Genomic DNA, 13,825 nt, shown 5'->3' with positions numbered 1-13,825 from the left:
CATACTAGTGCATGTAATGTAAAAATGTCTTGCACATACACAACTGAACTGTATGTATACACACACATCCACGCCCGCACATGCAAAACCACATCCCGTTGCACTGCAGGAATGAGAGGAAAGGGATGGGGTGAAATTTTCCAATGACTTCAGTTCTAGCCAATCACACAGCAGGTGACCTCAAGTCTGTTTCAATCCAAGCCAATCAGGGGTGCTGATGAGCTCACACTTCTTCCATGCCTGAGCCCTGATTCGCTGCTGTTGTGTGACACAGTGAGAGGAGCAGTCTGTGCTCTTCACATGGGAGCTTGTGTCATACACACAGAGGCAGTCAGGCAGCCAGCCCTGTTTGGAAGCTGTTGACAGATTTTTTTTTTCTTCTTGCTGTCCTGGTGCTTTGGCATCTACCAAGCATCCGCACTATCATCAATTATTCACGACCTCAGCAGTGTGTCCTTGCATCCGAGTGTGTGTGTGTGCGCGTGTGTGTGTGCGCCTATGATTGTGTGAGCACACGTCATGTGTATCACAGTTTGTGTGGTCACGATATGCTCTCATTGGATTTTTGGGAAGCCACGTTCCAATCACTCCTCGCTGCTTTTCCTCTCTGCTTCCTGGGACATGGGCTCCTTTCTGTGGATGTTTGCAGGCTGGGAACATGATGCTTCATTTATGGACGTTGAACAGAGCTCTGAAGGCTCTTCAGGTTGAAGTCTCTTACTGGACAGAGCTGAGTTATTGTTTTTTCTTCGCAAGAAGTCTAGCGCTTTCATCATCCGATCTGTATTTTGGCCTATAAACCTGCACCTTTCTGTTTCTGGATCCGTTTTTTTGATTTGTCAAAATGCCTGAAGTGAATTATCTGCTCTCTGTGTCCTGGGGATATATAAAGGTAGGATTTGATCTCAGATTAGTTTATTTTAACTAATTATTCAGGTGTTTATTTTCTACACCTTTTTAATGTGATTGTTTCAGTTCATTTCCAGAGAGAAGAAGTGTTTTTTGTAACTGAGGTTTATCCTTGACACATTTGGATGCAGGGTTATATGAACACCACTACAAAGCACATACTCCTCGCCAACATGTCGCCCATTGAACAATGCTTCAAAGGTGTGACATGTCTGGATCCATCATCCATTTTGATGTATCTGTGATGGGGAGAGGTGATGCTCGCACTGTACCTCCACTGAAAGGTGTAAACATGGTCGAATGTACGGCAAAGAAGAACATACGTAGTTACATTTAAAGTGAATTTGTAAATTAAAGCAGACATTGTTAAATAGTTGTCTATCATTTCAGGCTCTCTTAGATGGAATAAAACTGCAACTCTCGGAATACTTTTTTTTAGGTCAGCAATCCTCTAGGTAGTTGAGTTGCTCCATTTTAATTTTTGATGTTGGGGGGAGGGGGGGGGGTGTTTAGGTTAAAAAAGCATATATCTTTGAATTCTTGCTTTTTTTTTGCAGTGATCTTATCGTTTATTTTTTTTAATAATTTGTCATTTTTATAAATCCAATCTACATGACATGTATTGGATGCTTTTCTCTCCTGGCAATTCTTACATGACAAAAATACACTATAGATGCTTTTTTGCCTCTTGTTTCTCCATTTTCAAAAGCGACCCAATGAATGCCCCTGGGTGTTATTCAATAGGATGTCAATACACAATTGCGTAGCAAGCACTCTGCAGTGTTGCAATGGTCTATTTTAAGTGATCAATATTGATGTAAATACTTAATCAATATGCATACATTATGCATTTGAACCAAAGCCAGAATGATTTACACAATGCAGAGAGGTTTTTGTTTTTGTAACTGTGTTGTTTTGCAGCCACCATGGAAAATCCCTGATTTTAAGCATTCTCCTCCACGTCAATCAGTTTGGTCTTCAAATCAAAACCCGGTGCTAAATTAGGGTCTGCCACTCCAATTAGGCACAGGAGAGAGAAGCAAGAGTGGTGAGGGAGAGGCAGGGAGGAGCAGGCGGTGCGGCAGAGGAAAAAAAAAATGAAATTGAAAGAAAGAAACTGGGGAATTGGGTTACTGATTACGTACATCCGTGACATTAGCCCTCTGACCCGCTCTGTGTGTTTGTGTGTGATAAACCAGAATTGGTGACGACTTTTGTGATGTGAATGGTAATTTCAAGAATCTGTTAGTAAAAGGCTGCAACCAGCAGGAGGGTCCTTGTTGGTGAAATCATTTGATGTCTTCACTGCCATCATGAAAATGTATTTTTCATCAATAAAATGTTTTGTTTTAGTGGCCTTGTACTTTTTGCCTCAAACATATTTAGATAAGATTTATAGTCAAATGAGGATAGTTTATTTGGCTCTTGAATTATGTCTGCAGTTTCTGTTCATTACTTGGGAAATATTTAGTTTAATATGTGTATGCCTACACATGTCTCATTTAAAAATATCTGCCATGTATTACACACTGTGAAACCCCTAATCTGTGTGTATTTGTGTCCCTCTTTCAGTTCAAGAGGATGTTGAACAGGGAACTGACTCACCTATCAGAGATGAGCCGCTCTGGGAACCAGGTGTCTGAGTTCATCTCCAGCACCTTCCTGGGTGAGTGATGACACAGGATGGAGTCACTGGTTTGGAATAAAATAAAAAATCTCCTCCTACCGGAAAAGTAAATGATTCATATGGTGCCAAGCTCCGGAGTCGGTCTGTAGTGTTGTGTTTTTTCCAGACACATGCAGTATACATTATCATTCTAAAACCCAGTTCAACACCTTGAAACCCAAGCTCTTGTCACATTTAACTCACAGCGTCATTTCAACAATTTTCTACTCGTACCCACGAACTTGAATTCGTGTTCACAGTGAAGACTTCATAGTCATAGAAATTAGAGTTGTGTTCACAAGACATCACAATACAGCTTTTAGATTCATACTCACATAAAAACAATCCTAACCCAAACAATTTCTCAGACTCATGTATATGAAAGCAGAATTTTGTGTACAACTATTTTATTGACATACAAATGTTTAACATTATGAATACGAATGGTTGGAATCATGCACACATCTTTATGACCGCTATCTTACTCCATAGAATTTGATGTTTTTTAAAGGATCTTGTTAGTGCAAACTCATTTTTTTGGCGAAGTGTTAAATTAAATGATTTTGATGAGATATCACCGTTTTAAGATTAGATTTGGTTATTATTTCTTATGGAATCGTTTTCGTTGTCACAATGTCATAATTGAGAATCAGAAGTTTGAAATGAGATGATTATTTCTCTTTTTATAGCTTCTGGCTATGATAAATAAAGCTCTTGCAGTTCAGAGGGTTTTTACTTAAACCAGGATACCATCAAATCAATTTGTGCCACTATTTATTGGAAGAAAACTATATTTTGTTATGGTTGAACTACAACAACATAAACCCCAAATGAAGTGTGCAACCAAATAATTCCTCATCCTCCTGTTCACCTTCCACTTGTGTTTCACTGGGTCTCTGCAGATAAGCAACATGAAGTGGAGATGCCATCACCTCAGACGCAGAAGGAGAAGGAGAAGAAGAACAAGCCCATGTCTCAGATCAGCGGGGTGAAAAAGCTGCAACACTCCTCCAGCCTCACAAACTCTAATATCCCTCGCTTCGGAGTCAAGTCCGAGACTGAGGATGAACTCGCTAAGGTGTGTTTGTGTGTGCAGCAACAAAAATAAGTTATACATTCACATAAACAGGGCAAACTATATGCTTTGAAATAGGGTCATAAGGAAGGAAATTAAGGAGGAAAAATGATAATTTGTATCTAATTGTGGCTCATTGTGGCTAATTCCATTTTCAGGAGCTGGAGCATGTGAATAAATGGGGCCTTAATGTTTTTAAAATCTCAGAGTTTTCTGGGAATCGGCCACTGACAGTCATGATGTACACGATATTCCAGGTAAGGACAGCTACTTCTTTTTGTCTTAATCTGTCGCTATAAGATAAATGCTTAAAATGTTTTGACCGTGAACTCCCTCCTGTGTTTTGTAGGAGAGAGACTTGTTGAAAACGTTTAAAATTCCACTTGACACCTTTATAACATACCTGATGACCTTAGAAGACCATTATCATGGCGATGTGGCCTACCATAACAACATTCATGCTGCTGACGTCACCCAGTCAACTCATGTGCTGCTATCCACCCCCGCCCTCGAGGTGAGCCGCTCACACACACACACACACACAAAGCAAACAAACACACTTGCACACATGCACGGACATATACATGTACACACAAACACGTAGCCCACGCTTCCACAATCAGCTTCAATCAAATCCTGCTCAAAGTCCAATCAATGACTCTTACTTGCAAGGATATTTTTGTCCAGCGATTTGATTCTCTCATCACTGCCCTCCCTCTTCCCCCTCTGTGTTTGGTTCTTTTCTTCCAGGCTGTGTTCACAGACCTTGAGGTCCTAGCTGCCATCTTTGCCAGTGCAATTCACGATGTGGACCATCCTGGTGTCTCCAACCAGTTCCTCATCAACACCAGTGAGTCTAAATATGGCGCTGACTTAGCAGCTACGTCAGTGGCACAGCAGTGTCATTAGTGTGTATTCACAAACGCAAGCACACACTCACACTCTGATACCCAGGTGGGAACATGCGCACTGTAGCTTCTGGCAGACACACATGCAGCATTTTGCACACAATTAACCTTTCTTTCATAAATTAAATTTCATTTAAATCAAATTTGGATGCGTATTTACTGCTAAAATGTTCGAAACAGAACACATGCACATTGTGTGCACACATTGTGTATTTTTTTTGGTCATGTGTTGTGGCTTAGACAAGTGATTCCAAGAATGAGGCGTTCAAAGAGGAAATCAATATCGTCCACAATAGTTCTCTTTCCTTGTAACACAACATAATTCGGGCTAACATGTTACATGTTCTACGGAGAAGAAAAAAACCTCCAAAAAACCAGGATATAGTAGACCACCCTGCATAGAGAAACCTATGTTTGACATATTGTGTGTAATAAATGCTGCTATTAAAGTAAGACGGGATAGTTGTTACGCCAACCAAATGACAAAAATTACAGATAAATAAATTAATCATATTGTCTCCTCTACCTTTAGTATCTAGCAAGCAGACAACTGCAGAAAGTTTTGGTTGTGAGGTATCAGTTTTGTGGTTTTGGCCTCTAATTACTAAACTTATTAGACTGAACTTTGTTTTTACTGCAAGCAACTACAAGAACTTTAATTTTGTCTTGATGTTAGCAGCCCCTGTGGACAAAAACCGTAGGATTTCAATGAGCAGCACCGTTTTTTTGTCCCCTTATCAGTTCTTTTCTTTTTCTCTTCATATGATTATATGGGGAATCAGACCTGCAGACAGACATTAAGAATAACTATATATCTAATAACTGATGATCTTGTTTGCTTATGTAGGTCATAGAGAGGCATCAGTATTAAACTGAGACTGTTTCGTAATCAGTTAAAAAAAAAACTATATTTGCTTTAATTTTTCACATTTGACTCATATTCTGTTTGGTAGGGATGTGGTGTTATTTTGACTAATCAGCACTTTTGTATCCTGTTCAGTAGACTCAGGTCTACTGATCACAGGTTTGTGATGTCGGTCAAAAAAATGTTTCCTTTAAGGAGTTGTTGTTTCACACAATAGCCTTTATATCTGTGCCAATCACATGAATGCTAAATGTCATTTTTGCAGAAAATGTTGTGATGTCATCTGACCAGATCTATTTGAATTGCTGAAAAAGTTAAGAGAGTGGGTGGCAATGAAAGGTCTAGAACCAGGATGCAGTACAATGGAGGCGGATCAAATGCCATCTGTGGTTTGCGTAGAATTGCACTGAAACAATCATCAGCAACACATCTTTCCGTTACCTGTGTCCCTGTTACTCAGGATAAACCACAGAAACTGTGAACAAAAATAAAAAATAGTACCAAGTTTTATTTGTGGCTGTGAGCACCATAAACAAAATTCCATTCACCTCCATTATAAAGTACAGACAGAAGTTACATATTGTAGATGGCATCTCAAAAACTGGGGAAAAAAGACCTAAAAGTAGGTGAATGACTATATCAGGGGGTGGAAATTAAGTGGGTGAACTGAGCCTTTAACCAGACTTACAGAGCTCATTCTGTTGTGCTGGTAGCTGAAGTGTCCTCAAGCAAGAGACTGAACCTCCGCTATCTCTCTGCTTCAACTGACTCACTTGCTCTTGGCTGGATTTGCCACATATATCGCCTTGATTTTGGCAAATTTAGAGGAAAACACAAACAAATAGAGTTTATATCCACTGGGTTTTGCCCTGAACAGCCTTTCTGGAGACCGTTACAAATGTGCCTGCTGCATTAGGGTATTAGTAATACTTTAACTGAAAAGACACTGCACACTCTCACACAAAATGTGTTGTGCTTCCCATAAGCCCAAATGGGGAATCCCTACAGTAAAGGCAGTGTGAGTCATCCTAGTTAGGAGCCACCATACTGATCTTCTGTCAGCCACAGAGCAACAGAGCAGGATCCCCTTTCTCCCCTCTGCTGCTCTGTTCCTCTGTGGCCAACACTAATGCATCTTAATGGAAAATCTAAATACAGCAGGAGGACCTTCAAATGACCCAGAATAGGGAAACCTCTCAGCGGAAAACATGCTGGTGCCTTCTTCTGCTTCTCAAAGAGAAAGGCATGGATGATACATGTGTCACTGCAGCACATGTAACATTTGGACAGGCATTGCATGTCAAATCAGATTGATGGTTTTTATTAAAATTTTAAATTAAATAAAGTTCAGTGAAATATTTTGGCTGAATTTTAATAATTGAAATACTGTATACCTGTATATACACTTGTATGGAAGCGTTCATATGTATTTTACATATTTTAGGAGACTGCCTGGGGCCCCAAAACACCCATTTTCCACTTCTTTTTTTACTTTAAAGGGCCAGTAAGGATAAATATGACATCTGCTTGTACCTTTAACCATTGGGATCTGTTGTACACCATTATTGTTTTTGGCTCTAGGAGTTATGTTTTTTGATGATATTGAATCCAAAAAATAACTTCATTTTTTACGGTGTGAAAATGGCAAAAAATCATAGTGGCAAAAAAACGTCTCAAATTTCAATAAAAATATTTTGCCGAATAAAAATGTTAATGTCAGATTACACATATGTATACATATACAACATTTTAAACAAATTATAAAATCTAAAGAGAAAAACCTTTCACTCAGATTTTATATGATTTGACACATCCAGCAGTGAACTGTGTAGCTCTAATTAGCACCTCATTCTGTTATAAAGACATACCTTGTTATGTATTTCCCTACAAAATAGCTAGGGCAAAATATTTCCAAATCTCTTGATGCATAAGTCTGTTAATGTCATGTTTTTATGTTATTCTTTAGAACCTGAAAAACTACAATTCCACTGACTACAATGATTGTTTTTGTCCCCCCCTGCAGATTCGGAGCTAGCGCTGATGTACAATGACTCGTCGGTGTTGGAGAACCACCATCTAGCAGTTGGTTTCAAGCTTCTACAAGAGGAGAACTGTGACATCTTCCAAAACTTGACCAAAAAACAAAGACAATCACTGCGAAAGATGGTCATTGACATTGTAAGTTAAAAAAATAGGAAGTTTAATGCATTACGTGCACTACTTTTAGTGTGATTCAATCACTTTAATCTGTATTTTTCGATATTCCCAGGTGCTAGCAACAGACATGTCCAAGCACATGAATCTACTGGCTGATCTAAAAACTATGGTGGAAACCAAGAAGGTTACCAGCTCGGGTGTCTTGCTGCTGGACAACTACTCTGACAGGATTCAGGTCAGTGCAGCTGCTGACTAGGGGTGGGCGGTATGGGCAAAAAACCCATCTTGATTATTTTTTTTAATTTTCCGATAACAATAATCTGACAATATCCTTTGAAATGTGATCTTTGCCAAAAAGAAAATCAGTTGAAATTCTTCTTGCTTACCAGGACATCTATGGATAGACACAATGTTTCAGGACAGCAGCTCTTGTTTATTTTCTTTAAATTTAAGCATTCAAGAGACTCCCAGACAGTTAAACTTCAATGTAGAGACATTAAATGGGTAAAAATAAGTTAGTTTTCTTTTTGAGATATTATAAATACTCAATAATGTAAAATTGTATATCGTCAAACCATTGTTAACGATATTATCATAGACAATATATATGGCCCACCTCTACTGCTAACTAATAACAACATCATCCATTTTATTCTGTTTTGGTGATTTTCATGTGTGTTAGAGAACGCCTGGGTCCGAGGTCCTCATATAAAATAGTTATTAAATAGTCTTAAATTTGAACTTATTTTTAACATAAAACATTTGATCAAATCCCATGCATCTATTTTTGTTCTTCTGCACCAAAGCTAACATATAAATACACTGTCTACCATTGAACCTTCTACTCTATACTTGAACTTTTGCAAAATGCTTTTTCTACATTAACCCTGCCTACTTTATATTTATTTGTCATATTTACCTGTAGAAAGAAATAGCTACAGTGCTAAACTGGGTATCTAACCTAAAGGAAACTGTTTCTACCCTAAAATGGCCTCAATACTAGACCAAGTGTGTAGTACTTACATTGATGTGTACTTGCTTTGCTTATATGAATAGGAAAAAAAGATTTGTCCAGGGCTTAACTATTTATCAGAATTTTTGAAAAATTGTTCCACATTGGAGGATGTACAATATTATTAGATTTAAACCTTTTTATTTGTTCTACCCAGGTTCTTCAGAACATGGTGCACTGTGCAGATCTAAGCAACCCCACTAAGCCTCTCCAGTTGTACCGGCAGTGGACGGACCGCATCATGGAGGAGTTTTTCAGCCAGGGAGACCGAGAGAGGGAGAGGGGCATGGAGATCAGCCCCATGTGTGACAAACACAACGCCTCAGTAGAAAAGAGCCAGGTAATACACACATACCTGTACTGTACACGCACATGTGTAACGCTTTATATTAAGGTCCTTGTAATAACCATGAATTAACAAGTAATAAGCATCTTGTAAGTCCTTACTAGATGCTTATTAACATTATTGTGTGTTTATAAGCTTATATAAGTGTTAATAATGGCATTACAAACACCCATGACCCACCCATCGTGTCTTTGCCATGCCTTTATTAATCTTATTTTGTTTGCTTATTGATATTAAAATATACTTTATTGCTCATCTATTATAAGTTAACTATAAGTTAACTATGCTTTTTGCAACTACTGGATCTAAAGCGACAACAATGCCTTATTACTTGTTAATTAATGGTTATTAAGGACCTTATTATAAAGCGTTACCCGCACAGGTATATTGTGCATTGACACAGTGATTGACCTTGTACACCCTCTGTATCCCGCAGGTTGGTTTCATAGACTATATCGTTCACCCTTTGTGGGAGACGTGGGCTGACCTGGTGCACCCGGACGCCCAGGACATCCTGGACACGTTGGAAGACAACAGGGAGTGGTACCAAAGCACCATCCCCCAAAGCCCCTCTCCTGCCTTGGACGATCCCGAGGACGGCACTCGACCCCCAGGAGGGGACAAGTTCCAATTTGAGCTTACCCTGGAGGAGGACGGCGAGTCGGACACTGAGAAAGACAGCGGCAGCCAGCCGGAGGAGGAAGACGAGGAGGAGGAGGAGGAAGACGAGGAAAACAGCTGTACTGACTCTAAAACACTTTGTACGCAGGACTCTGAATCGACAGAGATTCCTTTGGACGAACAGGTGGGGGAGGACGAAGAGGAGGAGGAGGAGGAGGAGGTAGCGGAGGAGGGGGAGACACCATGCTCACAACCGTGTGTGGTGGAGGAAGAGGTAGCAGAGGAGGAGGAGGAGGAGGAGGAGGAGGAGGAGCAGAAGGAGGAGGAAACCCCCCACACATAGCAGTGTATGGACAGTACCTGATTAACTGTTCTTCTTAGTAATGACAGATGATTATTTATAGAATATTTTTTGGGTTTTGTGGATTCTGTCTGTGTTTTTTATACATCTATGTTTATGGTTCCAAAGCGTGCACTGCTCTCCACCTTGGCCACTCCTCCTGTCAGCTTCGTTCAGACACGTCCACCGGTACTTCTTCAAGTTTTTTTGCACTCAGGAAAACTCCTCTCCATTCCCGTTTATACTGAAGTGGTGTGTCCTTATTTCACTTTTACGCCTTCCCCCTTTACAAGCTTAAGTTTAGTACATGACGAGCGTCTCTCAGCCTGCTCAGTGCTGTTCACACAATACATAATACCCTCCCACCTCCCCACTTCGTCTCAGCCTTGCCTGAAAGTTTAGTGTTGTTTGTGTGTTTTATCAAGTGCCCATACTCTACAGAGACAGTTATCTGTGTGTTCAAGGAGAATCTCCCTCTCGGTTAGGTCATTTTCTCCCCTCTACGATTTAGGAGGCCGCCGTTCCACTCAACACCTGACGGGACGCCGCAGAGATGAAAGCTGCAGCACACTGGGGAGCTTTTCGAGACACATTTCAGATGTGGAAGTCTTCCTTGAAAACCTGACTGATACAAAGCTCAAATCTAAACAGCCATGATGCTGTCCTAGACCTCTTTAATTTTTGTATCGTACTGTATGTAAGATTCAGATATTTTCTAGATTTTACTTTTGCAATCCTAGGCTTTCTTTTCTTTAGCGAAGAAGATTAGAGTACTTTTGGGAACCAATGGGGAGAAACATGTCACAGATATTCAGTGTTTTGAAGGCGTATCTTCACAGCTGAATTACATTAGGAGTGTTCTGAGGTGTTTGCACTTGCTCCAATAGCATTTATACTACTATTCCCATGCCACTATATCCATATTTGGTTAGTTCTGTGAGTTGAAATTTGGATTTTATTCATAATAACTATAATTTTTGTGAGAGTTTTCACTGAGAAAGAAGTAGTAACCTGAAGTCTTATGCTTTACTCTCATTGAAATGGTTTGTGATGTGGATGAAGCCTTTAAATTTTATTATTGTTGCCTGCAGTTCTTTTGAACACATCCTGAGACAATGCAATGCTTTGTAGTTGATACAAAAAGCACCTTTTTTTAGAAGCTTGATTAGTGCTCAGAGTATACAGAAATAGTAATGGTGTTAAAAAACTACTGGGGTGATTTTATACCAATGTTCTGAAAGCTTTTATTGTCTTATTTTATTTTATTGCCTATTTTGTTTGATGTACGCATCACCAACAGCTGCATACCTGCTTGCTTTAAGCCACTTTATTTTCTGTGAAGTGGTATGATTTTATTTTTCATGTTTCATTTTGCCATCACAACATTGAACCCAGTTGCTGTCTTTGTTTTCGACAAGACAATCAGCTCCGTTGCGTAGTCATCAGATAAGACTATCCTCTACGTAGATACTCTAATGCACTGATATATTCATATATCACCACTTAAATATTTTTAATATGTTTAAACTCGCCAAAACACACTCTCATGAATACTTAGGTTTGAACAGTGCTGTCTTACTCCTGGGCCAAGACTCTCTACCTTTTCCCATGTTTCTATCATTTTTCACTTTTCACCTGATGCTATTATTTATTGGTATATTTTTCTATTTGTTGAGTCGTTTTTTTGCAATATAAAGGTGGTACAGTAAATATTTAACTGTAGCATAGACCACAGTACAGGCTTGGCAGTTAAAATACCCAAATATAGTTTTTTTCCTCTCTGTGTACATAAAATATAGAAACAAATGTAAAAAAACAAAAAAGAAAAAGAAAAAAACACTTGAAACACTGCACATTGCTTTTTTTTTTAAGAGTGCTTCTTTTAATTGTCATTTCAAAACTTTTTATTTAATCTTTAATTTTGTGCCAATATTTTTTTCTCTTTTTTTTTCATCCTCACCCAATGCCCTTACCTGTAATAAAATTTTCTGGTTTTATCGCTGTTTACAAACATATATTTATTGTGCTGTATATAATATATAATTATTAATGTTATTACTATCATAATGCCGTTTGTTGTAAATGGTTGATTCTTATCATCCCTTTTGGTGATGGTGTGGCTGTATTACGTACCTCTTGTTGAGAGAATGTTAATTACACATGAGCTTCAGTGTAAAAATGATCCATCGACATGTTGCTTATCTGAGAAGTAGCTCAGTGAAGAGAGGTTGGAAAGCCAAATTGTTTTTTAAAAAGAAACTGTTCCTTGGCCCATGGGCTGTGCCTTAAATTCAACGCATGTCATTTCCTTTTAGCCTTTTTTTTCTATTTTATTTTCTAGTTGTCTTTTGCTGCATTAGTGAATCTTCTGGCTTGGGTTGGCCTGATCTCCTGTTGTGAATTTGAAAATGTTGCCTTTTTTACTATCACAGCCAAACACAAGTTGCTCCATCAAAAATGTGGCTCCTAGTAGAAAATATGTTGTCAGTGGCGAAACTTGCAGGGATTCAGGTCAACCACAAGCCACAGATGTACTACTTGAGTGATGTGTGGCCTATAGCCGGATGTCCAAGAGTCCTATTTGCTGTAGACCTGGTCTGAACAACTCCACCTTCCTTACGCCCCGCCACTACGCTCAAAGATGTGACACAACCGGCTGGATGTAAACAATACGGGAGTAACTTTGCAGAGTTACTGCAGTGTCGTCTCCATCCACGTGGTTGTATCACAGCTACAAACACTGAATGGGGTGCAACAGGAGAGTGCAGTTGCTGCTCGACCACAGCCTACCAAGCACAGAGGCTTTGAGACACATCTGCATGTTCAGCCACTGCTGCATTAATTATGGCTGAAACACTGACAGTGTGTTGCTTATCTATGCTCGGTCCACACTTCCACTCACATTACTTGCAATATCCAAAACCACTGACATCCTTCTGCCTGGATAGGAGAAGGGTTTAGTATATTTCTGTAGTGGATGGCGGGTGGGGGTGGGGCGGGATGGGGGTTTGGGCGAGTGCATCATTGTCCCGAAACAGGGGCTCTTATTTTGACACACATACTGTAGATTCTAAACAGCCCTGGACCAATGGAAACAGTGGGTTCTTTTCTCATTATGTGTTCTATTTTTTATGGTATGAAAGGAAAACACAAACTGTAACTTAAAAAAAGGTCTTCAGGACAATTATTTTTTTGGGTTATGTCTTTAGAATGCCAACTTGTCTGGAAGTTTCACAGGACAATTAAAATGTTATTTTAATGGATTCCTTGTTTATTGCAGTCTATTGGATAGCACTGTAGATCATACAACTTTATGTAAAAAACAAACAAAAAGAATGAAAAAAAAGTTTTTATATGCAATGGATTAAATAAAAGCATGGGTTGATTCTGCCTACTCACTGGTTTGTTGTCGTCATTGTTTTAAAGGGTAATACAAGGTCAGGTGTGGGATTAATGCACCGTTAATTTGTTTCACTGGAAAGATATGACAGTGAAAAAATCCTAAATAAATTTCTAAATTTGGCATTTCAGAAACTCCCCGTGGCACAGAGCTTTGGCCGTGAGACTTGTCTCTTTTTTTGCATATGTAACAGTCTTTGAGCACCACCTATCTCTGGGTGATAATATCTGTCTCGGTTGAAGGACATTCAGCTGTGTCACTCATTCTAACCAAACAGCGTTATCTGCTGTTCATCTCAGTGAACAGTTATCACTGCAGCCCTGATAAGGAGGAAAAGGCTTGCACTTATTGTCACATTACCTTCGTATATCTAAGGCTGTTGTACACAGATTTTTGTCACAAGTGATGGATATTCTACAAAGTGCAATAAAGAGGAATAATGAATAATATATATTTTATTCCTTAATTTATTGCTCTGGTTAGGCTAATAACTCGGGTAAAGACAGCAAAAAATAACAAAAATCTG

At 39.1% G+C, this 13,825-nt stretch overlaps 1 protein-coding gene across 5 annotated transcripts in view; it reads left to right on the top strand.

Annotated features, from left to right (window-relative positions):
• pde4d (phosphodiesterase 4D, cAMP-specific) overlaps positions 1–13,293 on the top strand; it is a 193,289-nt gene extending 179,996 nt beyond the window's left edge. For 4 of the 5 annotated variants that reach the window (XM_059338171.1, XM_059338170.1, XM_059338172.1 and 1 more), the window contains 9 exons: positions 2,482–2,575; positions 3,478–3,653; positions 3,809–3,907; positions 4,000–4,164; positions 4,401–4,500; positions 7,447–7,601; positions 7,693–7,815; positions 8,750–8,932; positions 9,375–13,293. In XM_059338171.1, the coding sequence (XP_059194154.1) occupies positions 2,482–2,575; positions 3,478–3,653; positions 3,809–3,907; positions 4,000–4,164; positions 4,401–4,500; positions 7,447–7,601; positions 7,693–7,815; positions 8,750–8,932; positions 9,375–9,902 (1,623 nt within the window). In that variant the 3' untranslated portion in view covers positions 9,903–13,293. Of the gene's footprint in view, positions 1–469; positions 893–2,481; positions 2,576–3,477; positions 3,654–3,808; positions 3,908–3,999; positions 4,165–4,400; positions 4,501–7,446; positions 7,602–7,692; positions 7,816–8,749; positions 8,933–9,374 lie in introns of those variants that run through there. The other variant, XM_059338174.1, reaches the window with a different exon arrangement.
• Positions 13,294–13,825: the final 532 nt, after the last annotated feature.

Source organism: Centropristis striata, chromosome 7, assembly GCF_030273125.1.
Source record: "Centropristis striata isolate RG_2023a ecotype Rhode Island chromosome 7, C.striata_1.0, whole genome shotgun sequence".
Lineage (NCBI taxonomy): Eukaryota > Metazoa > Chordata > Actinopteri > Perciformes > Serranidae > Centropristis > Centropristis striata.
The sequence above is the reverse complement of the archived record's forward strand: the minus strand, read 5'-3'. Positions and strand labels throughout refer to the sequence as shown.